Below are 26813 nucleotides of genomic sequence, written 5' to 3'. Positions count from 1 at the left end.
AAGAAGAAGGGGGCGTGGCCTCGGCCTGCTCCATGGTGACGCGGGTCTTCGGCTGGATAAGAGCTGCAGCTCTCTGAGTGTTCGCAGCAGCTGAATGTTGCTCCTCTCTCTACAGAATGAGCTCCGTTTTCATTAAATTTCACTTTTACTTTTATCGTCCTGACAGTGTTGTTAAATTTCAGCAGATTTTCGTGTGTTTGGTCCAGATCAGAGTTCAGCTGAGGTTCAGTCGGAGAGTTTCTGATGCTCTGAGGTGGACCATGTTTACACTCTGCTGAACAGGTTTAGCTCTTCATCTCTGGCTGCTCTTCTTTGGTGTTAAACCTTCCCAGTTTGGGGGTTAAAGACACTTTTCCTGTTTAAACACCTGAAACAGATGTTTTTTCCTTTGAATTTCAGATCATTCAGAGGACTGGAGTCGGCTCCTTATGTTGGTCAGCTGATCTTGGATGGAACATTTCAAACCACAGAAGAAGAAAGCATCATGTTGGGTTTCAGTGTGCAGATAAACAGCTGATGGGGCACCTTGTTTATATCTAAGGTTATGAAGTGTTCCTCTGATTCCTCCAATAAGACATCCAAACATCCTCCGAATGCTTCTCTGGATTTCTGCTGTTTCTTCTATCGTGCGTTTGATTCTCAGCAGATGGACATTTAAAGGTTTCTGCTGTTTCTTCTCTCCAGTGAAATGTACGTGTGGTCTGGTGCTTTTCTCTTTGTCTGAGCATCCGTCCTCTGCTCTCACCCAGCAGGTGCAGGTCAGTGCTTTGTCAGTCTGGGACACTCTTTATAGTGTTTATTTATGATTTATTTACGGTCATTACAGCCGCAGCATCAGTGTTGAATGGCTTGGATGAACAATCTGCCTCTCTGTCTGTTTTTAAATCTTAAAACACGTCTCTTCTCCTTGGCTTTCGACACGATGTGAGATGTTGAATCAATCAATCAAACTTTATTTATACAGCCCTTTACAATAGCCAACAGGATAAAAACAACAATACATAAAACACGATTCAGAAATGGTAAAAGTGCTAAAAGTGCTGCAGGGCATTAAAAGCCTTCCACAAGTGCAATACAATGAATTGAATAGAATTTGTATAAAATTAAGATAATTAAAAAGGAGCGGGTAGAATGGATGCATAGTGGCCCTAATCAGAGTTCTAAAAAGTTCTTAAGCTTTGATTTAAAAAGGCCGAGATCAGTGATGGGGCGGGTGTCAGGGGGCAGTTTGTTCCACAGTCCAGGAGCAGCAAAGGGAAAGGAACCATCACCCCACAGCTTAGATCTCCACCGTGGGACCTCTAAAAGTAGCTGACCCGAAAAGCACAGGGCTCTACCGCAGCTGCCAAAAGTTAAAATGTCCGACAGATAAGAAGGTGCCGAGCCATTAGTGACGTTAAAATCAAACAACAGGAGTTTAAGTATATCTTTCTTTTTCCCCTCTTCTTTGATTGCTTTTAACTGTGTTTTTAATTTTTATTCCATTTTTTTTCTCTTTAAATTGCTGCTTTTTGCTGTTCTTTTAAATGCCTTGTCTTTGAGTTGCCTGTGGTATGAAATGCGCTATATAAATAAAGATGCCTTGCCTTGCCTAAAATCGATTCTGAATCGGACCGGAAGCCAATGGCGAGACGATAGCACAGGAGTAATGTGTTCGCGCCTACAAGTGTTTGTTAAAAATCGGGCAGCAGCGTTTGACTGTATGATTATTATTTATTTATTTATTTACTTTAGTATTATTATTGTTTTAAATGATATAGCTGTTGTTATGTCTTTTAATTTATTCTTTTAATTTTTTGTTTTTATTTTTCTGTACAGCACTTTGGTCGAAGCTTTATGAATAAAATTGGATTAAAACTGGATTCCTATTGAACTCTGCCCTCAGATTACTTCAGCGGTCTGTCAGTGCTGCCTGATTAAAATGGCTCTGAGGTCCTCACCGATCTTTGACCTGATGGAGAACAACTCGCGCATCGTGTTCCAGCTTCAGGGTCTGAACGGCTCGCGGACGAACCGTCAGATCTACGCCGCCCTGGCTCTGACGGCGTACCTCTGCACCGTCTTTGTGAACCTGATGCTCATCGTCACCGTCTGCCTGGAGAAAACGCTCCACCAGCCCATCTACGTCTTCCTGTGCAACCTGTGTGTCAACGGGATCTGCGGGACATCGTGCTTCTTCCCCAAGCTGCTTCACGACCTTCTCGCCGACGCTCACGTCATCACGTACGGCGGCTGTTTGGCTCAGATGTGCGCCACGTACAGCTACATCTTCTGCGAGTTCCACACTCTGGCCGTCATGGCGTACGACCGCCACGTGGCCGTCTGCCGGCCGCTGCGGTACCAGGTGCTGATGTCTGCGCAGAGGGTGGCGCGGCTCCTGCTGCTCACCTGGTGCGTCTCGCTGACGGAGACCATGGTGGGCGCCATCTTGATCGCCAGGCTGCCCATCTGTGGGCGCCACATCCCCAAGCTCTTCTGCACCAACTGGGAGGTGGTGAAGCTGTCGTGCTCCGACACAGCGGCCAACAACACGTACGGGTTCCTGCTCGCGTTCTTCCACGTGTCGCAGACCGGACTCATCCTCTTCTCCTACGCCCACCTGGTCCGGACGGCTGCTCGCTCCCACTCCGGCCGCAGGAAGTTGATTCAGACGTGCGTGCCGCACCTCGTCACGCTGCTCGTCTTCACCGCCTCGCTGCTGTTCGACATCCTGTTCTCCCGTTACGGCGGCGGCTCAGCCGATGCGGCGCGGAACGCGCTGGCTGCTGAGTTCCTGGTGGTGCCGCCCTTCATCAACCCCATCATCTACGGCATGAACCTGCAGCAGATCAGGACTCACATCCGCCTCAGGTTCAGGACTCACGTCCCACAGTGAACAAACGTTTGGAGACTATTTGTTGTGGTTCAAAGGAAACTTTATTTCAGGTCAGAGGTCAACAGCAGCTGCAGCTTCGATTCGAATGAGGCGAAGCACAAAGTGGAAGCAGAAACAGCAGCAACATCTCAGCAGGTATAAAAATAAATAACTCCAACGTGACATTCAGATAAATATCTCAGCAAAGACAGAAGAAGAGCTCCTTCTCTTAAAGGAACATTCGCTCGTTTTCACTTTCAGGAAGTTCATCAACAACAAAAGCGTGATCAAAACGGATCAAAATATAAACCTGAAACATTCGACCTTTAGCTGCAGCTAACGACCGTTTCTCCTTTTAAAATAAACAAACTCTTTAATCTGAAGAGAGAGCAACTGTCATCGAAGCATTTAAACCCAGAAAACCCTGGAATTTCAGCAGCAGCAAACAGAAAATATTCATTTTCCTTTCAGAAACGAAAACGACCCTGAAACGATGATCCGATCACACTATTGGTGGGTCCATCATCCAATCAGAGAGCCTCGTTCAGGTGGCTCAGACTGTTGGTGGGTCCATCATCCAATCAGAGAGCCTCGTTCAGGTGGCTCAGACTGTTGTTGGGTCCATCATCCAATCAGAGAGCCTCGTTCGGACGGCTCAACGCAGACATTCGCTCAGATTTTCTCTAAAGTTTCTGTCACAAACTGGATTAATGAAAGAAAAAAAACATTTTTGACTGAAGCAGCAGAAATATTTCAAGATGAGTTTCCACACAAAAATAAGATCTTTCCTCGTCTCTGAAATAAAAAAATCGATTTCATTTCAAACTACAAACACATTCAGCTGGTTTTCTTTGTTTTTTTTTCTTTCTTTCTGCTCAGTCTGTCCATCAACCGTTGGATCAATACTTTAGTGACGAGCTGGAAATGTTCCAACCGCCAAATACTAAATTTATAGTTAATTAAGAAAAACTCAATTTGAAAACCTCCGACCAGGAAATCTTTTTCATCCTGAACTCAAAGATCTAATCAACGAATCAGCTGATCACTCTGTAAACAAAACTTTTTAATAATTTAATCAATCTGTGAGGAGTTCCTGCTGTTTTGTCGTCAATGAACTTCCGTACTGAAGCTAATTGTCTGACAACCAATCACAGGACAGAACCTCTTAACCATCATGCTTTGCTGCATGGTAATCAACATCAACACAGATCCAACTGAAGCTTATAAGTGTTCAATAACTTTAACAGCTGCTGTGATTGGTCAGCGAACACGACGTGAAACAGGCGGGAGTGGGCGGGGCTACACGGCGCGCCGGGTCAGTTGGTTCTTCTCGGGCTCCAGGAACTCATCCAGCAGAGCGTCGGTGACCTTCCTGAGCTCCTCCTCCAGCCCGGACACGTCGCTGCAGACAGACAGAGCCATGACAGAAGCCCCACCCACAGACCATGATGTCACCATGATGTACGGATGGGAATCGAAAACCGGTTCTTGTTGAGAACCGGTTCCCAGTGTTTCAATTCCTTGGAATCGTTTTGGCGATTTTTCAAACGATTCCCTTATCGATTCCAGTGGGCGTGAATGACGTCACCACGCAACGCTGCGTGGCGAGTCCAGCGCAGCCAGCAGCCAACAGTAAACATGGCGCCCAAGCGGTACAAACGCTCGAAAGTTTGGTTCCACATCCCTAAAAAAGACGACAACAGGGCAACTTGCAAAGTGAATATTTCACCAAAGGGAGGAAATACTACCAACATGCAATAACTATGAATGAATGATTAACGTTGGTGAATCTGAACCCAGCAACGTTAGCAACGTTAGCATGTCCTCGGCTAACACTGCAGGTAACTAACTAACAAACACTGCCTATCATGTTAGCGCCATTTGCCTGATTGTAAAAGCTGCTGTTAGTAACGGTTAAGGTTAAATGAATGCCTTCTCAGGCATTACATTTAGATGAAATCATGAGAGACAGAGCCTGACTGGCTCAGAGCCAGAGGCTGGTGGTACTACCCCCAGTTCACCTCTACCTCCAGCTTCTCCTTTCACCAGAGCAGGAAGAGTTCAATTACCCAGGCCAGGATAGACCAATGTGGACCTCACCGTTGTTGGGTTTGTGAGGTCATGACTCGAGTTACTTCTAAACTAAACAAAGTTGATGCTAATCGACCGGTTTGTTTTCCTTTTTCTCCAAATGAGAATCGATAAGGGAACCGACAAAGAACCGAATTGTTAAGCAGAATCGAAAATGGAATCGTAAAAATCTCATCAATTCCCATCCCTACCATGATGTCACAGAAATCTGAGGCGCCACCAGCTGACCTTTTCCCCGGCGCGGCGCAGAACTCGGTGTAGTATTTGATCTTTGGTTCCGTGCCGCTCGTCCGCAGCGTGGCCACGACGCCGTTCTGCAGCGTGAAGGTGATCATGTGACTGCTCCTGGACACGGGAAGCACCTGCACAGGTGAGCAGCGTAAAGGTGACTAAGTGTGAAAGCATTGTGGAGCCTTTTAAATGCATCATAATCCGTGTGGAACGTGTGTCTTCATGGTGTGAACTGTGAGCCGACCTGGAAAGGCATGAGATGTAACCACTTTTATTTCTCTCATCTGTTATCACATGCACACATCCTGTGTCCGTTCAACAGTCCTTCAATGCAATAAAAAATCTGGGTGTAATTCTAGACTCCAAATTAACTTTTAAACCTCACATTGGAAATGTTACAAGAACAGCATTCTATCACTTTCTAAATATTACACGGGTTAGACCGTTCCTCAAACAGAAGCATGCTGAGAAACTGATCCATGCTTTCGTTTTCTCACGACCTGACAACCGTAATGCGCTGTTTACTGGCTCCCAAAATCTGCTACTGACAGATTCCAGCTTGTTCAGAATGCTAACCCGCACTGAAAAGAGAGAACACATCACACCTGTTCTGGCTTCACTACACTGGCTCCCTGTGTCTTTTAGAACAGATTTTAAGATTCTCTTACTGGTTTTTAAATCTCTGAATGGATTAGCACCTCCGTATGTTTCAGAACTCACAGAATATGTTCCAAATGGAGCTCTGAGATCATCAGGTGCTACTTTATTAAGTGTTCCTGGGATGAAATATAAAAAGACGGGTGAAGCTGCTTTCTGTTTTTATGCACCATAAATCTGGAACTCTCTACCAGCGTATATTCGCCAGTCAACAGATATTACAAACTTTAAAAAGCAGCTAAAAACACATCTATACACCCCTGCCTTCTACTAGTTTTATGGATTCTATTATTATTACTATTTATATATTACATTTATTGTTTCTCTATTTTATTGGTAAATTCATTTTTGTATTTTTAGTACTTTATCTTTAATTTTATTATCATGTTCTATTGTGCTCTATTTTGTTATTCTTGTAGTTTTTACTTTATTTACTTTGTATATTGATCTTATTTGTAAAGCACTTTGAGCTACATTTCATGTATGAAAGGTGCTATATAAATAAATTATTATCATTAACAGTCGTTCCAAGGAGCAGTTGTGTGTGATTGGCAGATGTGGAATGCGCCCTGTCACCAGTTAGTGTCACACCAGCCTATATTAGACCGGTTTTAAGCCACTCCAGTTAGAGACAAACACCTCTCTCCATGTTCAGTAATGAGCATGTATTTGTGTGTTTAATAAATCTATGAAGGCCGCAACGACTTTGTTCAATTCTTCTGCCGTGCACTGAAAATTCCTCGACAGCAGCCGCAGGTTAATAAACAGCCGTTAAATCTTACCGATCTAAGGTCGGGCTGGCTGCTGTCGTATCCCGTGGTCACGTCCCTGACGTGGAGGATCCGCACGCCGCCGCACGCCTTCGGGTACGACCCGTCCCCATCGAAGTTTCTGATGCGGCCGAAGATCCTCTGGATGGTGGGGGGGTCGTTGCAGATGACGTAGGAGGTTTTAGACACGTGGTAACCGTACCTGGAGACAAACGAGCACATCATCCGGCGCCGGGACAAACGGAGGCGGAGCCTGAGACTCCTCCCAGGAAACAGAATCCAACAAAACAACCAGCGCAGCTTCGTTCAGTTCGGACTGAAACCCAAAGAAAGTCTGAATTTAACTGAAGTTAAGTTTGTGTTGCTGTTTATTTTCTTTGTTTCTATTTTAACTGGAACATATTTCACTAATTTCTGTATTAATCTGTTTATTTTATTTTTTCTCCTGTTTGCAAAATTCAGCATTTTAGGTCCAAAAGTAGCTCAGATATTTAAACCGGAGCTCTGGGGCTACGGAGGACTGAAGCTGCCATAAATAAACACAAACATGTATAACTAGCTGAATATTTCATCTTCTATGACGATACTTTTAAATGAAAATAAAAAAAAGTTATAAAAGATAAATTAATTCAATGTGAAAGAAGTTGTTATTGTTATTGTTGCTGTTTTTTAAAAACTTTTTCTCACTTTTATTACATTTTTAAAGCTATTTAAAATAGATTTCATTTAGTTCTGTATTAATCTATTTATTTCTTCCGTATTTTATTTTTTCTCCTGTTTGCAGAATGAAAAAGTTCTGCAGAATTCACCGTTTTAGATTTAGCTGAATATTTCATTTTCTATGATGATACATTTAAATGTAAATAAAAAACGTTATAAATAAGAAATAAAAGATAAATTAATTCAATGTGAAAGAAATAAAGGATTCGGATCCATTTTCTGTTATTGTTGCTGTTTTTTTTTAAACTTTTTCTCACTTTTCTCACATTTTTAAAGTTATTTAAAATATATTTAACTTATTTACTTGTAACGATGTTTAGCATCTTTCTGGTGTTTTATGATTAAAGTGAACAGATCTGAACTGTTTAAATGAACTGAATCTGACGTTCACCCCACAGAAACACATCAGTCAGGATTTAAACAGCCAGAACTGAGTGTTTGCTGCCCCCTGCTGGTCAAACAGACCAATGACCAGATGAAGTGACTGAACCCACCGTTTGTCCGGCTGATTTTAACCGGATGGATTCTCTGACCTGAAGTGAACAGAGTCCCTGACGACAGGAAGCAGCTTACGTCTGGTAGATGTTGTGCAGCTGTTGGTTCAGACTCAGCTTCTGGTTGTGGAGGTATGCGGCCATTTCTGCCACGACCACCGCTGCGCTCACGCCGTCTTTCTCCGGGACCAAGCTGCCACACAGGAAGCCTGAGGAAAGACGGGCGTTTCAGACGGGTTCACTCCAGAAAAAAGCCAATAACTTCAAATAAAAGTTGTTGGAATCAGACTAAATGTCAATAAACCCCCTGATGTTGAACTCTGAAACTTTCTGAAAACATGAAGCAGTAAGTGATAAAAACAGAATAGAAATAGAAAAATACTTTATTCATCCCCAATGGGGGGGAATTCAAATTAGCTCAACATTTTTTTTAAATATTTACAATGATTGTATTAACAACAACAATAATAATACCAATTCTAGTAAAAAAAAAACACTACTACTAACTGATAATAATAATAATAAATGACTAAATGAACAAATAAATAAAAATAATAAATCAATCAATGTGAGAAGAACTCAGCAGTCACTGTTATTAAGACTTATGGCTGTGGGTACAAAGGACCTCCTGAACCTCTCAGTCCTGCAGCGCAGAGATATGAGTAATAAACAAATGAAATAAATTATAATCATTTAAAATAAAAAAAATGATATAATTATACGTAAAAATAATTTAAAAAATGTTACCGATCGACTCCTCAAAGGCAAAGATGACCCGGTTTCCCGTTTTGGAGAGTTCGTGGATTCTGTTTCCGATCCATTTGAAGCCAGGAAGAGTTTCCTGTTGAGCAGAGGGACAGCAGTCCACCACCATCATCATCATCATCATCATCATCATCACAAAAGGTTTTCAGCTGGCTGAGTCCTTTACAAGGTAAACCCGACTGACCTCGAAGTGGAAACCCTCTATCCGAGCCAGCGCCTGCAGGATCTTAGATGATACCGTGGTGGCCAACATGTAAACTTTCTGAGTGTCCGCTGGATCCGGATGATTCTCCTTCCAGTTAAAGAACATCCACCAACCCAGCAGAGCTGCAAGCTCATTACCTGTGAACACCTTCCAACCGGACCTGCAACACAGGTAAACAGGTAAATACACCTGTAACAGCTGAAAACAGGTAAATACACCTGTAACAGCTGTAAACAGGTAAATACACCTGTAACACCAGTAAACAGGTAAATACACCTGTAACACCAGTAAACAGGTAAATACACCTGTAACACCAGTAAACAGGTAAATACACCTGTAACACCTGTAAACAGGTAAATACACCTGTAACACCTGTAAACAGGTAAATACACCTGTAACACCAGTAAACAGGTAAATACACCTGTAACACCAGTAAACAGGTAAATACACCTGTAACACCTGTAAACAGGTAAATACACCTGTAACAGCTGTAAACAGGTAAATACACCTGTAACACCTGTAAACAGGTAAATACACCTGTAACAGCTGTAAACAGGTAAATACACCTGTAACACCAGTAAACAGGTAAATACACCTGTAACACCTGTAAACAGGTAAATACACCTGTAACAGCTGTAAACAGGTAAATACACCTGTAACAGCTGAAAACAGGTAAATACACCTGTAACACCTGTAAACAGGTAAATACACCTGTAACACCTGTAAACAGGTAAATACACCTGTAACAGCTGTAAACAGGTAAATACACCTGTAACAGCTGAAAACAGGTAAATACACCTGTAACACCAGTAAACAGGTAAATACACCTGTAACACCTGTAAACAGGTAAATACACCTGTAACACCAGTAAACAGGTAAATACACCTGTAACAGCTGTAAACAGGTAAATACACCTGTAACACCAGTAAACAGGTAAATACACCTGTAACACCTGTAAACAGGTAAATACACCTGTAACACCAGTAAACAGGTAAATACACCTGTAACAGCTGTAAACAGGTAAATACACCTGTAACACCAGTAAACAGGTAAATACACCTGTAACACCTGTAAACAGGTAAATACACCTGTAACACCAGTAAACAGGTAAATACACCTGTAACACCAGTAAACAGGTAAATACACCTGTAACAGCTGTAAAGAGGTAAATACACCTGTAACAGCTGTAAACAGGTAAATACACCTGTAACACCAGTAAACAGGTAAATACACCTGTAACACCAGTAAACAGGTAAATACACCTGTAACACCAGTAAACAGGTAAATACACCTGTAACAGCTGAAAACAGGTAAATACACCTGTAACAGCTGAAAACAGGTAAATACACCTGTAACAGCTGAAAACAGGTAAATACACCTGTAACAGCTGAAAACAGATAAATACACCTGTAACAGCTGTAAACAGGTAAATACACCTGTAACACCAGTAAACAGGTAAATACACCTGTAACAGCTGAAAACAGGTAAATACACCTGTAACAGCTGAAAACAGGTAAATACACCTGTAACACCAGTAAACAGGTAAATACACCTGTAACACCTGTAAACAGGTAAATACACCTGTAACAGCTGTAAACAGGTAAATACACCTGTAACACCAGTAAACAGGTAAATACACCTGTAACAGCTGAAAACAGGTAAATACACCTGTAACAGCTGAAAACAGGTAAATACACCTGTAACACCTGTAAACAGGTAAATACATCTGTAACACCTGTAAACAGGTAAATACACCTGTAACAGCTGAAAACGGGTAAATACACCTGTAACAGCTGTAAACAGGTAAATACACCTGTAACAGCTATAAACAGGTAAATACACCTGTAACACCAGTAAACAGGTAAATACACCTGTAACACCTGTAAACAGGTAAATACACCTGTAACAGCTGTAAACAGGTAAATACACCTGTAACACCAGTAAACAGGTAAATACACCTGTAACAGCTGAAAACAGGTAAATACACCTGTAACAGCTGAAAACAGGTAAATACACCTGTAACAGCTGAAAACAGATAAATACACCTGTAACAGCTGTAAACAGGTAAATACACCTGTAACACCAGTAAACAGGTAAATACACCTGTAACACCAGTAAACAGGTAAATACACCTGTAACATCTGTAAACAGGTAAATGCTCTGAAGTGCCTTTGAGCAAACGCACCCGTCTGATTTCTCTGCCACCGCCAAACGGTCGGCATCAGGATCCGTTGCCAGGACGACCCGTGCGTTTTCACTATTTGCCAGAAGAAGAGAGAGCTCCTGGAACGCAGAAGAAGAGAATCACAACAAACACAGAATTTTACAGATGGGTTCCCCAACAGATGGGTTCCCCGACAGGTCGGTTCCCCAACAGATGGGTTCCCCAAAAGATGGGTTCTCCGACAGATGGGTTCCCCGACACATCGGTTCCCCGACAGATGGGTTCCCCGACAGATGGGTTCCCCGACACAACGGTTCCCCGACAAATCGGTTCCCCGACAGATGGGTTCCCCGACACATCGGTTCCCCGACACATCGGTTCCCCGACAGGTCGGTTCCCCAACAGATGGGTTCCCCGACAGGTCGGTTCCCCAACAGATGGGTTCCCCGACAGATGGGTTCCCCGACAGATGGGTTCCCCAACACATCGGTTCCCCGACAGGTCGGTTCCCCAACAGATGGGTTCCCCGACAGGTCGGTTCCCCAACAGATGGGTTCCCCGACAGATGGGTTCCCCGACAGATGGGTTCCCCGACAGATGGGTTCCCCAACACATCGGTTCCCCAACAGATGGGTTCCCCGACAGATGGGTTCCCCAACACATCGGTTCCCCAACACATCGGTTCCCCGACACAACGGTTCCCCGACAGATGGGTTCCCCGACAGATGGGTTCCCCGACAGATGGGTTCCCCGACAGATGGGTTCCCCAACACATCGGTTCCCCGACACAACGGTTCCCCGACAGATGGGTTCCCCGACACATCGGTTCCCCGACAGATGGGTTCCCCGACACATCGGTTCCCCGACAGATGGGTTCCCCGACACATCGGTTCCCCGACAGATGGATTCCCCGACAGATGGATTCCCCGACAGATGGGTTCCCCAACACAACGGTTCCCCGACAGATGGGTTCCCCAACACATCGGTTCCCCGACAGATGGGTTCCCCAACACAACGGTTCCCCGACAGATGGGTTCCCCGACAGATGGGTTCCCCAACACATCGGTTCCCCGACAGATGGGTTCCCCAACACATCGGTTCCCCGACAGATGGGTTCCCCAACACAACGGTTCCCCGACAGATGGGTTCCCCGACAGATGGGTTCCCCAACACATCGGTTCCCCGACAGATGGGTTCCCCAACACATCGGTTCCCCGACAGATGGGTTCCCCGACAGATGGGTTCCCCAACACATCGGTTCCCCGACAGATGGGTTCCCCAACACAACGGTTCCCCGACAGATGGGTTCCCCAACACAACGGTTCCCCGACAGATGGGTTCCCCGACAGATGGGTTCCCCAACAGGTCGGTTCCCCGACAGATGGGTTCCCCAACAGGTCAGTTCCCCGACAGATGGGTTCCCCAACAGGTCGGTTCCCCGACAGATGGGTTCCCCAACACATCGGTTCCCCGACAGATGGGTTCCCCAACACATCGGTTCCCCGACAGATGGGTTCCCCGACAGATGGGTTCCCCGACAGATGGGTTCCCCGACAGATGGGTTCCCCGGTTCTCTCACCAGGACTGACTCTCCCTCCTCTGGGTTGGGGCAGCGCACGGAGGAAAAGTTGGGGTCGGGGTCTTTCTGCTCGGGGACTGGGATGGGCGGAGCAAAGCCGAACACCTGGAAGGCCTGCTGAACAAAGGTGTGTCCAACTCCATGGAAGGACGAGTGGATGAACTTTAAGGGATAGTTGCTGTTCAGATCCCTAAGAGACACATTGCACCTTTATCACTCTTTATCACACCTTCATCACACCTTTATCACTCTTCATCACACCTTCATCACACCTTTATCACTCTTTATTACTCTTTATCACACCTTTATCACACCTTTATCACACCTTTATCACTCTTTATTACTCTTCATCACACCTTCATCACACCTTTATCACTCTTTATCACTCTTTATCACACCTTCATCACACCTTTATCACTCTTCATCACACCTTCATCACACCTTTATCACTCTTTATTACTCTTTATCACACCTTTATCACACCTTTATCACACCTTTATCACTCTTTATTACTCTTCATCACACCTTCATCACACCTTTATCACTCTTTATCACTCTTTATCACACCTTCATCACACCTTTATCACTCTTCATCACACCTTCATCACACCTTTATCACTCTTTATTACTCTTTATCACACCTTTATCACACCTTTATCACTCTTTATTACTCTTCATCACACCTTTATCACTCTTTATCACACCTTTATCACTCTTTATTACTCTTCATCACACCTTTATCACTCTTCATCACACCTTTATCACTCTTTATCACACCTTTATCACTCTTTATCACTCTTTATCACACCTTCATCACACCTTCATCACACCTTTATCACTCTTCATCACACCTTTATCACTCTTTATCACTCTTTATCACACCTTCATCACACCTTTATCACTCTTTATTACTCTTCATCACACCTTTATCACTCTTTATCACACCTTTATCACTCTTTATCACTCTTTATCACACCTTTATCACACCTTTATCACTCTTTATCACACCTTTATCACTCTTTATCACACCTTCATCACTCTTTATCACACCTTTATCACTCTTTATTACTCTTCATCACACCTTTATCACTCTTTATTACTCTTCATCACACCTTTATCACTCTTTATCACACCTTTATCACACCTTTATCACTCTTTATTACTCTTCATCACACCTTTATCACTCTTTATTACTCTTCATCACACCTTTATCACTCTTTATCACACCTTTATCACACCTTTATCACTCTTTATTAGACCTTTATCACTCTTTATCACACCTTTATCACTCTTCATCACACCTGAGCCAAGTGGGGGGCATACCTGTGGAAGCAGAGCGAGCTCAGCTCGTCCATGTAGTAGCTGTTGATCTGGGTCAGGGGGTCGGTCCTCAGGGAGCAGTGGTCCACCAGCTCCTCCTCCCAGCAGGAGGCGCTCCAGGGCTCCAGCTGCTCCTCTATACTGCGTAAGATCTCTTTGTCATGAGGCGCCACGATCTGGGAGCCGTTACACCAGTAAACCTGCCAGGAGAGACAAGCGACCTGCAGGTATCAGTGCTGTTGGTGGAAATCAGGACGTGTTTGAGTTCCTGACAGGTTTCAAAGAAGCAAAGTTCAACTCGGAGGAAACTTCCACTAGCTGAAATGGAGTTTACCTTGACTTGCTACTTTTATTTTTACTGTATTACTGTATTATTTTTACTTTACCTTATTTTATTGCTAATTTTTTCTCCAATTTAATTTTTATCTGTGATTAAGTCATTCTTATTGCTTTTATTGATGACTCTCTTGTGATGCAGTTGCTGTTGTGAAGCACTTTGGTCAGCTGAGGTTGTGTTAATGTGCTATATAAATACATTTTGAATTGAATTGAAACACCTGAAGAAGCCGGAAGGTCTCACCTTGTATCCGTTGTCCTCTTTGGGGTTGTGTGAGGCGGTGATCATCACTCCAGCTGCTGCTCCCAGCTTCCTCACAGCGTAAGGCTACAAACAAACACATCATGTACTGTGTGATGTCACTTTCACAGTCAAAGAGTTAAGGAAAGCTCAGCTTTTCTTCCTCTGACTCAGGGTAACTTTAATCCACATTCTGCTCTTTACTGTCATGATGTGCTGAGAAACCTGGGAATCATTTAAAATGGATAAAACGGTTTATCAGTGAGTTACTACCGGGGTGAAACACTCTCTGCCCCCAGAGGGGCTGAAACAGTCCTTCATCGTTTCCTCTTCTGGTTCTGGGACTGATGTATGGAAGTTTTTCTGTGCCATCAGAGTTTGAATACGAATTTCTAATGTTGAATTTTTACAGCATCAAAATAAGACTTTCAATTTGAAAAACCAACAACAACAAAAAAAAAAAAATTCTAAAACAAAAATCAGTGTAAAAAAATTCAACGTCAAAAAATTCAGTGGAAAAAGAACCAGACTCAACATCTAACATCTGAACTGAATTTTTGTTTTTAGAATTTTTTTTTTTTTTTTACACTGATGGTTTTTCAAATTGAAAGTCTTATTTTGATGCTGTAAAAATTCAACATTAGAAATTCGTATTCAAACTCTGATGGCACAGAAAAACTTCCATACTGATGGGATTCTGTGGATTTGGGCATAAATCAGTGTTCTATTGGTCCAAAGTAGTGATGCTCCGATCGATCGGCTGCCGATCATGATCGGCCGATAATGCCCAAAAAAAACGATCACGTGACGTAAATTACTAGCGACCACTTTCTAATGTGGTACGTGACGTGTGTACAGAACCGAACAGGCAAAACCTCCACAGTGCATCTGGACAACATGACCTCTCCTGTCTGGAATTTCTTCAAAAGTGTGTCAGAAAGATGTGAAACTCACTGCGGTCACGCCATCTGCGCTTCGGAGAGGCACGGTCGCGCTAGCTACACTTGAAAATCTAGTGCCCGTTTACATCGCGTTGTACGGTAAAGCGTGTGAGCGATTTATGGTGCATTCAAGTGCACCCCGTAAACTCAGAAATCTATATCGAAGTTGATTTTTCATTTGTTGGAATACATACACCTGTCATTACTTGGTTGTTTTTTTACTACATTCTTTTTAATGATTAAAACAAAATGATAGAACAAAATTATTGAAGCATATTCAGAATCAAACTCATTTCTGCATGGTCAGATTTGAAAACTTCCTTTAGAACCAAATCAAAATGTTCTCTGCCGACTCCACCAGATTCTTGTTCTACATGTCCCCAGCTACCTCTGTGGTAATTTTCAAGTCATTCCACTGCATCATTGTTTAATAATCTGATGCTGAAATCATACCCAATGAATGGTGTATATGGGCAGATTAAAATATTAATAGAAAATAAAAAAAACAATTGTTTTCTGCAAACTCCACCAGATTCTTGTTCTACATGTCCCCAGCTACCTCTGGCGGTTTCATTTCTCTAAATGGTGCACTCTCTGCTAGATGAAAGGCATGGAAATGTCCGATTCCTTCCGTGATCGGCAATCGGGCAGATCATGATTTTGGTGATCCAAACTGAGCAGCTCCTCTTTAACTGGGAGCTCCACATCTGTTTTTAGACCGGTTTTAATGCTCACTTTAAGGTTTTAAATGGATCAGCACCATCCTCCCTGTCAGCTGCTTCCCATTCACAGCCCGGTCAGAGCTCTGAGGTCCACCCACCAGATGCTCTGAGACATCCCAGAAACTCCCTGAAACAGCCACATGATGGTGGAACAGTTTACTTCTCCACATCTGTACACCTCAGCTCACATCTCTTCTTCTTCTTGGCTTTTGGCTCCAGTCTGACTTCCTTTTAGATGATTTTATTATGAGCTCTGCCTTTATTTGGTTTATTACTGCTGAGATATGTTCTATTCCCACAGCCATAAGGCTTTATAACAGTGACTGCTGACATGTTCTTCTCAAATTGATTGATTGTTTTTTTTTATTTTTTTTTATTTAGTCATTTTTCATTATTATTGGTTAGTAGTAGTTTTTTTTTTTTTTTAACTAGAATTGGTATTATTATTGTTGTTGTTAATACAATCATTGTAAATATTTAAAAAAAAATTTGAGCTACTTGACTAATTTGAATTTCCCCCATTAGGGGATGACTAAAGTATTTTTCTATTTCTATTCCCATTATTGTTGGTTTTTACTGAGTTTTAGTCTGAGTTTATGTTACTTTTAGCTGATTCTATTGGATTTTACGAGTTGTTTCCTTTCTCCAGCCGTGCAGCACTTTGCTGTAAATAACCCCGAACATAAGAACTGAGCTCCAGGAACATTAAAGTCCGTCAGCCGCCTGTCGGCAGGAAGTGATGCGTTACTGTTTCCTCACCACGTACGGCGTCGGGACGAAGGAGGAGAAGAGGTGGACGGGAACGTCTCTGCTGAGCATCACGGCGGCCGTCAGCTTCGCCAGCCTGAAACACAACGACAGCAGACGGAAACACAGACTTCCTGTCAGCAGGTGTTCTCACATTCAGCAACACTTTGGCTGTGTTCCAAACCGCATACTACTCCTACTACTCATACTAACTTTTTGAGTTAGTATGTGAGTTTGAGTAAGCGAGAAGTTCCCGGATGCATACTAGATTCTCCGAAATGTTGGGTATGCATCATGAGGTTACTACTCATACTCAAACTACCCAAGATGCAACGTAATGATAAAAGGCAACGGGTATTTTATTTTGGTGAAAATAACCGGAAGTGCGTTGCTCACTGCGGCTAGCTTTAGTAGCGCCGAATTCGTGGGAACAAAATTGTAAACAGCCGGTATTTTGTCAGGTTTTCAACACGTTGGGGATCTAAACGACTACTTTCTCACCTGAAAATGTTTCAAATGTTGCTAAAGTTTACAGAGTTTAGAGCTTAAGGGAAATCAGCTTCATGCCGGCTGATTTCGGCTGTATGCAGTATGCAGTATGCAGTATGTAGTATGCAGTATGCAGTATGTAGTATGCAGTATGTAGTATGCAGTATGTAGTGTGCAGTATGCAGTATGCAGTATGCAGTATGTAGTATGCAGTATGCAGTATGCAGTATGCAGTATGTAGTATGCAGTATGTAGTGTGCAGTATGCAGTATGCAGTGTGCAGTATGCAGTGTGCAGTATGCAGTGTGCAGTATGCAGTGTGCAGTATGTAGTATGCAGTATGCAGTATGCAGTATGTAGTATGCAGTATGTAGTGTGCAGTATGCAGTATGCAGTATGCAGTGTGCAGTATGCAGTATGCAGTATGTAGTATGCAGTATGCAGTGTGCAGTATGCAGTATGTAGTATGCAGTATGTAGTGTGCAGTATGCAGTATGCAGTATGCAGTGTGCAGTATGCAGTATGCAGTGTGCAGTATGCAGTATGCAGTGTGCAGTATGCAGTATGTAGTATGCAGTATGCAGTGTGCAGTATGCAGTATGCAGTATGTAGTATGCAGTATGTAGTGTGCAGTATGCAGTATGCAGTATGCAGTGTGCAGTATGCAGTATGCAGTATGCAGTGTGCAGTATGCAGTATGCAGTGTGCAGTATGCAGTATGCAGTATGCAGTGTGCAGTGTGCAGTATGCAGTATGCAGTATGTAGTATGCAGTGTGGTTCTGCAGTTCTGCAGGTTCTGCCGGTCCTGAGGTGATAAAGTGTGGTGTATCTGTGGTGTATCCGGGTGCGTTACCTCTGACTGCTGCAGCCGCTCTCCTCCTGTCCTCTGGTGTCGTATCCAACGACCAAACCTCTGCTGCTGAAGTCTGCAGAACACCTGCACAGGTATGAGTACAGACCCTGAGGGCAGAGGGAGAAAGCGTCAGACTCTGACCTTTGTTCACCCGTCTTTGTTTTACAGACACATGAAGACTGAAATCAGATGAATGATCCATGTAGAACTTTGGAGGAAGTTGTCCTGATCCCCCACCTGAGTGGACTGGAAGGTTCTGGGTTATAAACCGGTTCTGGATTATAAACTGGTTCTGGGTTATAAACTGGTTCTGGGTTATAAACCGGTTCTGGGTTATAAACCGGTTCTGCTTCTGGGTTATAAACTGGTTCTGGGTTATAAACCGGTTCTGGGTTATAACCTGGTTCTGGGTTATAAACCGGTTCTGGGTTATAAACCAGTTCTGCTTCTGGGTTATAAACCGGTTCTGGGTTATAACCTGGTTCTGGGTTATAAACCAGTTCTGCTTCTGGGTTATAACCTGGTTCTGGGTTATAACTGGTTCTGGGTTATAAACCAGTTCTGCTTCTGGGTTATAAACTGGTTCTGGGTTATAAACCGGTTCTGGGTTATAAACTGGTTCTGGGTTATAAACCGGTTCTGGGTTATAAACCGGTTCTGGGTTATAAATTAGTTCTGGGTCTGGGTTATAAACCAGTTCTGGTTCTGGGTTATAAACCGGTTCTGGGTTATAACCTGGTTCTGGGTTATAAATTGGTTCTGGGTTATAAACCGGTTCTGGGTTACAAATTGGTTCTGGTTCTGGGTTATAAACCGGTTCTGGGTTATAAACTGGTTCTGGATTATAAACTGGTTCTGGGTTATAAACCGGTTCTGGGTTATAACCTGGTTCTGGATTATAAACTGGTTCTGGGTTATAAACCGGTTCTGGGTTATAAATTGGTTCTGGTTCTGGGTTATAAACCGGTTCTGGGTTATAAATTAGTTCTGGTTCTGGGTTATAAACCAGTTCTGGTTCTGGGTTATAAACCGGTTCTGGATTATAAACCGGTTCTGGTTCTGGCTTATAAACCGGTTCTGGTTCTGGGTTATAACCTGGTTCCGGGTTATAAACTGGTTCTGGGTTATAAACTGGTTCTGGTTCTGGGTTATAACCTGGTTCCGGGTTATAAACTGGTTCTGGGTTATAAACTGGTTCTGGTTCTGGGTTATAAACCGGTTTTGGGTTATAAACTGGTTCTGGGTTATAAACTGGTTCTGGTTCTGGGTTATAAACTGGTTCTGGTTCTGGGTTATAACCTGGTTCTGGTTCTGGGTTATAAACCGGTTCTGGGTTATAAACCGGTTCTGGGTTATAAACCGGTTCTGGGATATAAACTGGTTCTGGGTTATAACCTGGTTCTGGGTATAAACCGGTTCTGGGTTATAAACCGGTTCTGGTTTTGGGTTATGACCTGGTTCTGGGATATAAACTGGTTCTGGGTTATAAACTGGTTCTGGTTCTGGGTTATAACTGGTTCTGGGTTATAAACCGGTTCTGGTTCTGGGTTATAAACTGGTTCTGGGTTATAACCTGGTTCTGGATTATAAACCGGTTTTGGGTTATAAACTGGTTCTGGTTCTGGGTTATAACTGGTTCTGGGTTATAAACCGGTTCTGGTTCTGGGTTATAAACTGGTTCTGGGTTATAAACTGGTTCTGGGTTATAAACTGGTTCTGGTTCTGGGTTATAAACCGGTTCTGGTTCTGGGTTATAAACTGGTTCTGGGTTATAAACGGGTTCTGGGTTATAAACCGGTACTGGTTCTGGGTTATAAACTGGTTCTGGGTTATAAACCGGTTCTGGTTCTGGGTTATAAACTGGTTCTGGGTTATAACTGGTTCTGGGTTATAAACCGGTTCTGGTTCTGGGTTATAAACTGGTTCTGGGTTATAACCTGGTTCTGGGTTATAAACTGGTTCTGGGTTATAACCTGGTTCTGGGTTATAAACTGGTTCTGGTTCTGGGTTATAAACTGGTTCTGGTTCCGGGTTATAAACTGGTTCTGGTTCAGGGTTATAAACTGGTTCTGGGTTATAAACTGGTTCTGGTTCAGGGTTATAAACTGGTTCTTGGTTATAAACTAGTTCTGGTTCAGGGTTATAAACCGGTTCTGGGTTATAAACCGGTTCTGGGTTATAAACTAGTTCTGGTTCAGGGTTATAAACTGGTTCTGGGTTATAAACTGGTTCTGGTTCAGGGTTATAAACTGGTTTTGGGTTATAACCTGGTTCTGGGTTATAAACTGGTTCTGGGTTATAAACTGGTTCTGGTTCTGGGTTATAAACTGGTTCTGGTTCAGGGTTATAAACTGGTTCTGGGTTATAAACTGGTTTTGGGTTATAACCTGGTTCTGGGTTATAAACTGGTTCTGGGTTATAAACTGGTTCTGGTTCAGGGTTATAAACTGGTTCTGGGTTATAAACTGGTTCTGGTTCTGGGTTATAAACTAGTTCTGGGTTATAAATTGGTTCTGGTTCAGGGTTATAAACTGGTTCTGGGTTATAAACTGGTTTTGGGTTATAACCTGGTTCTGGGTTATAAACTGGTTCTGGGTTATAAACCGGTACTGGTTCTGGGTTATAAACCGGTTCTGGGTTATAACCTGGTTCTGGGTTATAACCTGGTTCTGGGTTATAACCTGGTTCTGGGTTATAAACTGGTTCTGGTTCAGGGTTATAAACTGGTTCTGGGTTATAAACCGGTTCTGGGTTATAAACCGGTTCTGGGTTATAACCTGGTTCTGGGTTATAAACTGGTTCTGGGTTATAAACTGGTTCTGGGTTATAAACTGGTTCTGGTTCTGGGTTATAAACTGGTTCTGGTTCAGGGTTATAAACTGGTTCTGGGTTATAAACCGGTTCTGGGTTATAACCTGGTTCTGGGTTATAAACTGGTTCTGGGTTATAAACTGGTTCTGGTTCAGGGTTATAAACTGGTTCTGGGTTATAAACTAGTTCTGGTTCTGGGTTATAAACTGGTTCTGGGTTATAAACTGGTTTTGGGTTATAAACTGGTTCTGGGTTATAAACCGGTTCTGGGTTATAACCTGGTTCTGGGTTATAAACTGGTTCTTGTTCTGGGTTATAACCTGGTTCTGGGTTATAAACTGGTTCTGGGTTATAAACTGGTTCTGGGTTATAAACCGGTACTGGTTCTGGGTTATAAACCGGTTCTGGGTTATAAACTGGTTCTGGGTTATAAACTGGTTCTGGTTCTGGGTTATAAACTGGTTCTGGGTTATAAACTAGTTCTGGTTCTGGGTTATAAACTGGTTCTGGGTTATAAACTGGTCCTGGGTTATAAACTGGTTCTGGTTCAGGGTTATAAACTAGTTCTGGTTCTGGGTTATAAACTGGTTCTGGTTCAGGGTTATAAACTGGTTCTGGGTTATAAACTGGTTCTGGTTCAGGGTTATAAACTAGTTCTGGTTCTGGGTTATAAACTGGTTCTGGTTCAGGGTTATAAACTGGTTCTGGGTTATAAACTGGTTCTGGTTCAGGGTTATAAACTGGTTCTGGGTTATAAACTGGTTCTGGTTCTGGGTTATAAACTGGTTCTGGTTCAGGGTTATAAACTGGTTCTGGGTTATAAACTGGTTCTGGGTTATAAACTGGTTCTGGGTTATAAACCGGTTCTGGGTTATAAACCGGTCCCCACCTGAGTGGACTGGATGACGGTGAGGTCATTGATCCGGTTGAATCCGGCCCCCATCGGTGCCCTGAGGCCGGCCGTACCGAAGCTCATCCGGCTGCAGAGTCTGGACTTCAGGTCCTCCAGACGACCGGCTGCCAGCAGGGAGTCCACCTGAGCCCGAGTCCATCGGTTCTGCAGAACAGAGGGGGGGTTGGTCGGTCTCTAAGGTCAGGCAGCCAATCAGCAGCCTGAACCAACACATCAAATCTGAGCAATTTTACAGAAATGGCTCCGGAGGTTCGCCTCCAGGTCAGGAGATCTACTGGAGTTTACCTTCATATTGTTCTCATCTTTAGAGGTTAATAACTTCCCACGTGAACACCACAGGCTGAGAGGCTGAGAAATGAATTATCCCTTCATGTCACACTCAGTGGGGTCACATGGCACTGAAAGGATCGGATTATTGGCTAAATCACAATCAGACTGAGTTATTAACTCTGTTTGATTGTAATTTAGCCAATAAACTGATCCTTTCAGGGTCATGTGACCCAGCAGAGTTTTAATCTTCAGACATGGAAATGACTTAAATTAGAAGTACCTGCTTCGTAGAAGGAGGCACCTCATCCTCAACTGCTGCCTGCCAAGTGAAATAAATTCTATTCTCCAGGTGTCTTTGCCCAGAGGATAAAGATAGAAATGTGAACATGTGTGGATCTTTTCCGGGCTGCTGACATTTACAGACGAGGTCAGGGAGGTCCGTGGCAGCCGCGACCTTTTCAGTCCTCACAGCTCCGAGGGCAGCAGGGTGTTTCTGTAAATAACTGCACCAACACGCAGGGACAAAAGTACCCCATCCTTTTTATTCAGCCTCACTCTTTAACAGCAGCAGCGCCACCCTGTGGACAAACTCAGTTTGGTTCACTGGATGAATGTTGGTCCAGTTCATGTTTCAGCTGAAGTGGTTCTGATTCTTGGATCCTCTTTCCTTCTCTGTGTCTGTAGCAGCTGGTTTAACTTGTTTAAGGTGTGAGCTGATGATCAGAGTCTCATCTGCATAGAAGCGGATATTTACTGTAACTTAAAACAAGCAGAGGTCCTCACGCTGAGCCTTGTGGTGCACCTCAGGAGTGAAACTGCTCTGGTTCCGCTTTAAAGGATCCGACGAAGGACACAGAAACTGACTCCTCTTCTTTGTCACTTTGAACTTCATCTCCACCTGCAGAGATGATGTCATCAGAACCTCCAACATAGAAGAAGAAGCCGTCGTCAGCTCCATGGCTGTGTTCGAAACAGCATACTTCTCATACTACTCCTACTAACTTTTTGAGTTAGTATGCGAGTTTGAGTAAGCGAGAAGTTCCCGGATGCATCCTAGATTCTCCGAAATCTAGTATGTATGTTTCTGTACATTCTTTTATGGGGGAGCAACATTTGTGACAAAAGACACGGTCCCGCCAAAACTCTTCCTCTTTTTTGTGATGTTCGGTGAGGAGAGGTGAGCTCCCATTTTGTCATTTGGGAGCTCTTTTCGGGAAAAGATTTACAAATGCGCAGGAAAAGATTTACAAATGCGCGGGAAAATATTTACAAATGCGCGGGAAAAGATTCACAAATGCGCGGGAAAAGATTCACAAAACATTTGCGCATGGTACCACGGGCGTAAGTAAGGCCACACCCCCACCCTCTGCTTTGCCCCGTCATTCTCCTCCTAATTTGCATTTAAAGCTGCAGACCCTAAACAGCTCATTCTGAGGATCCTAACGGTGCGTTCACACCAGACGCGGTCGGGCGACGCGATTACATACAAAGTCAATGCAAAGACGCGATTAGACGCGGATTCGAGCCGGCGGCGCGATGAGGCGCGGTGAGGAGCGGTGGGGCGGCGCGGTGAGGAGCGGTGAGGAGCGGTGAGGCGGTGCGGTGATGCGGTGAGGAGCGGTGAGGCGGTGCGGTGATGCGGTGGCCGCCGCGCGAGTGAAAATATGCGATTCGCGCGAGTTCAAAAAATCCAACTTTGGCGAAATATTCGCGCCAGACAGCCTATCAGCGTTGGGATTCTGGACGACAGTGACGTGGAGACAGATGGACAGGCGCTGTGTGTGACATGCAGATGGGACTGCAGATGGAAATTAGCTTCTAAGCTACAATCTGGTGCAGGTCATCTCTTTACTTTGTTATTAATGTACTTTGCACATGGTCCCTGACAAAATAAAATAAAAAAATTAAATCACCGCCTTCTCCAGGAGTTCCGTCTGGATGACGGCACCCCAGGCCCACCGGGGCCGCGGCTCCGTTTCAGCTGCGGGGCGCCAGTGGCATGGTGTCCTGCCGAGAGATCGCGGCGCCGGTCCTCCCGAGCGGGTCGTCGGGCTGGGTCCTGGTGGGCCTGGGGTGCCGCTGGAAGCGGCCGTCATCCAGACGCAACTCCTGGAGAAGGCGATGAAATTATCCGAGCTGAATGCACCACCGGATGATGTCACTGACCCAGACACGACGGCGTGTGCGTTTCAGACGAATCTCGGACTGCCACAGCAGGTACAAGGACGCGATCAGCCATGGATAGCCCCTTGAGTTATTCACTCGTTTTTTACTCGCGCGAAAGAGGCGTTTGAGGCGATGGAATTTAATTTACACCTGCGGCAACGATGGCGCGATGAAGGCGGTGCGAATATTCGCATCGCGTTTGGTGTGAACGCACCGTAAGGAAAGCTCATTTTTGGGACTGGCTGTAATTCTGCACCAAGGCAGAATTTTGTGGAAAAAAAACTCAGATACAGTATTAGGGGAACACTAAAGCCTGTAAAAATATATAAAAGCCTCCATTTATTTTCATGCCATGGCACCTTTAACAGCATGGAACACCTACCAGCTGGTTATCCAAACCCTGACTCACCCAGCTGTTAAATCGCCTGACTACCCACTTTGTTCTTCTGAATCACCCAGAAAGCCACCGGCGCTCCTGACTCCTGTCAGCCGGCCACAACACACTCACTGACCCCAGAGGCGAAGCTCGACCCCTCCAGATCTATCATGTACAAACAGGCACACCTGATTCTGGATTCTTGTAAAAAAAATAAAAAATAACGGACCGAAGAAGCACTTTTATCGATTTCCTGGCCTGACCTGATATGAGGAAACATTCGGCATATTCAGATCAGCAGTTCGGGATTAAAATTCATCTTTTCCTTTTATAATCCGACACGTTTCATACAGACTTCAAACGATTAAATCAGTTCACAGAGACAGTTTAATAATGACGAAAAAGTGCTGATTTGGAGTTCTTTATGTGCCGATTTATCGGAAAGCCGTTAAATCCTGTTTTTATTGTATTTTTACTCATTTGAGGCTAAAATGCGTTAAAATGCTTGTTTTTTCAGGGAACCCTGGAATAACGGTATGCCGCAGGTTGCCGAAACGGCAGCAAACTGCGATCAAACGATTAAATCAGTTCACAGAGACGGTTTAATGACGAAAAAGTGCTGATTTGGAGGTTTTTATGTGCCGATTTATCGGAAAGAGCTCATTTACTTTAAAATTAGCCGTTAAATCCTGTTTTTATTGTATTTTTTGCTCACTTGAGGCTAAAATGCGTTAAAATGCTTGTTTTTTCGGGGAACCCTGGGATAACGGTATGCCGCAGGTTGCGGCAGCACAGCCGGGTCTGAGCACTCACCCTGTCCCAGATTAACCACTGTTGCACCGCCTTGTCCAGCTGCGGGTCGCCGGTGCTCTGCCACCTCAGGTTGGCGTTCAGGTCCCCGTTTCCTCCGTTATCCTCCATGTTGACAGACCGGATCAGGCCGGCTAACAGGCGGCCATCAGACCAAAGCTAACGGATGCGGGTGATTCGGCGTTAGTTTGCAGCTTTCAGCCGGCCCGGCTGCCGGACATCACACTCACACCGTCCGGGCGTTATGGCTGACCAACTGTCCGCTCACCTCCTCACACCCGGGCTAATATTAGCCGCAGCTACGCGGTGTAACACCGGGGCCGACAGCAGCCGGATAACTCAGAGCTAACCCCGAATATTCCTCTTTGTTTAAACAATGTGAGAAGTTTCATATGACCGCAATGTTTTCCACTAAAGTTCACAAACGAAGACCCGAAACACAAACAACTTCCGGTCAAATTAAGAGAACCTTTAAGAAAAAAAGAACTCACATCCATCAAACAAACCGGAAACTGGAAACAAAACTGTTTTATTTGTTAATGTTGCTTTTCCTTTTTCATATTGCATTGTTAAAAACACCAAATAAAAGCGTTAAATCATGTGTGAATATCACCCTCATAAAGCTTTAAAATCAACCACAAACGTCACTTCCAGAACATTTCTGCCTGACTTTCACTCCTTCAGGGAGGTTCTATATTTTTGTTTTTTCCTTTCTCATCATGCGTACTTGTGTTCTCTGTACTTCTGAAACGTCATCACTAAAGGACCAACTACTGTTCCAATTCAAAGTAGCATCCAGAAGTAGCTCCTCTGAAATAGAAACTACAGCTGTCAACATGTTAATATTTTCTGGTCTGATATTCATAGTTGGGTCTCACTTAAAATTTCTAATATACCTTTTTTCACATCTAAGGACATTCTTTATTTCATGGACAACCTGGACTCTGATGTCTCTGATGTCATTAATCTTGTGATCATTTTGAGTAAATATTTTATTCATACATGTAAATGGAAAGATACTGTTCCGCTGTTTACCGTCTTTCTAAACTACATTGTTCAGTATTTTAAATCACTTAAATAAGTCTCTAATCCAAGCAAGAAAACAGCTGTAATCTATCAAAATATTGCTAAATCCTTGCTGTTTTAAATATGATGCTCAGCCCACGCCACGTTTGTTCTTATTGTACTTTTTTTCCTTTCTTTTTCACTTCACGTTCGGTTTTGTACACTGTAACACTGTCAAGAATACTTCCCTGACTGTGTTCGAAACCGCATACTTCTCCTACT

General features: G+C 43.7%; 2 protein-coding genes across 3 annotated transcripts; one reads left to right on the top strand and one right to left on the bottom strand.

Moving 5' to 3' along the window:
* Window positions 1-1954: 1954 nt before the first annotated feature.
* LOC142388980 (olfactory receptor 7A10-like) lies at window positions 1955-2875 on the top strand. Its single transcript, XM_075474530.1, has one exon. The coding sequence runs from the start codon at window positions 1955-1957 to the stop codon at window positions 2873-2875; it is 921 nt and encodes a 306-aa protein (XP_075330645.1).
* Window positions 2876-2893: 18 nt separating this feature from the next.
* Window positions 2894-25965, bottom strand: pgm2l1 (phosphoglucomutase 2-like 1). 2 transcript variants are annotated; one of them, XM_075472725.1, is made up of 14 exons: window positions 25530-25965; window positions 21881-22048; window positions 18181-18287; window positions 16850-16934; window positions 14431-14514; window positions 13854-14050; window positions 12531-12720; window positions 10973-11070; window positions 8767-8947; window positions 8565-8658; window positions 7897-8026; window positions 6616-6805; window positions 5174-5307; window positions 2894-4256 (listed from the first exon to the last, which is right to left on the bottom strand). In XM_075472725.1, exons 1-14 carry the CDS (start codon window positions 25635-25637, stop codon window positions 4154-4156), a joined length of 1869 nt encoding a protein of 622 aa, XP_075328840.1. In that variant the 5' UTR covers window positions 25638-25965; the 3' UTR covers window positions 2894-4153. The 2 variants fall into 2 exon arrangements, with proteins under 2 accessions (XP_075328840.1, XP_075328839.1); XM_075472724.1 differs by lacking the exon at window positions 2894-4256 and adding an exon at window positions 4266-4538 and having other exon boundaries at window positions 5137-5307.
* Window positions 25966-26813: the final 848 nt, after the last annotated feature.

This window comes from Odontesthes bonariensis, chromosome 9 (assembly GCF_027942865.1).
Source record: "Odontesthes bonariensis isolate fOdoBon6 chromosome 9, fOdoBon6.hap1, whole genome shotgun sequence".
Classification (NCBI taxonomy): Eukaryota; Metazoa; Chordata; class Actinopteri; order Atheriniformes; family Atherinopsidae; genus Odontesthes; species Odontesthes bonariensis.
This window is presented reverse-complemented; position numbering and strand designations above follow the sequence as displayed.

Excerpts from the sequence above, each read along its gene's own strand:
- pgm2l1 (XM_075472724.1), bottom strand. The coding sequence starts at position 25,637 with ATGGAGGATAACGGAGGAAACGGGGACCTGAACGCCAACCTGAGGTGG. Across the intron at positions 14,051-14,430 it reads AAGAGGACAACGGATACAAG|GTTTACTGGTGTAACGGCTC; the intron begins GTGAGACCTTCC and ends CTCTCCTGGCAG. Across the intron at positions 11,071-12,530 it reads AGGAGGGAGAGTCAGTCCTG|GAGCTCTCTCTTCTTCTGGC; the intron begins GTGAGAGAACCG and ends TCTGCGTTCCAG.
- LOC142388980 (XM_075474530.1), top strand. The coding sequence starts at position 1,955 with ATGGAGAACAACTCGCGCATCGTGTTCCAGCTTCAGGGTCTGAACGGC.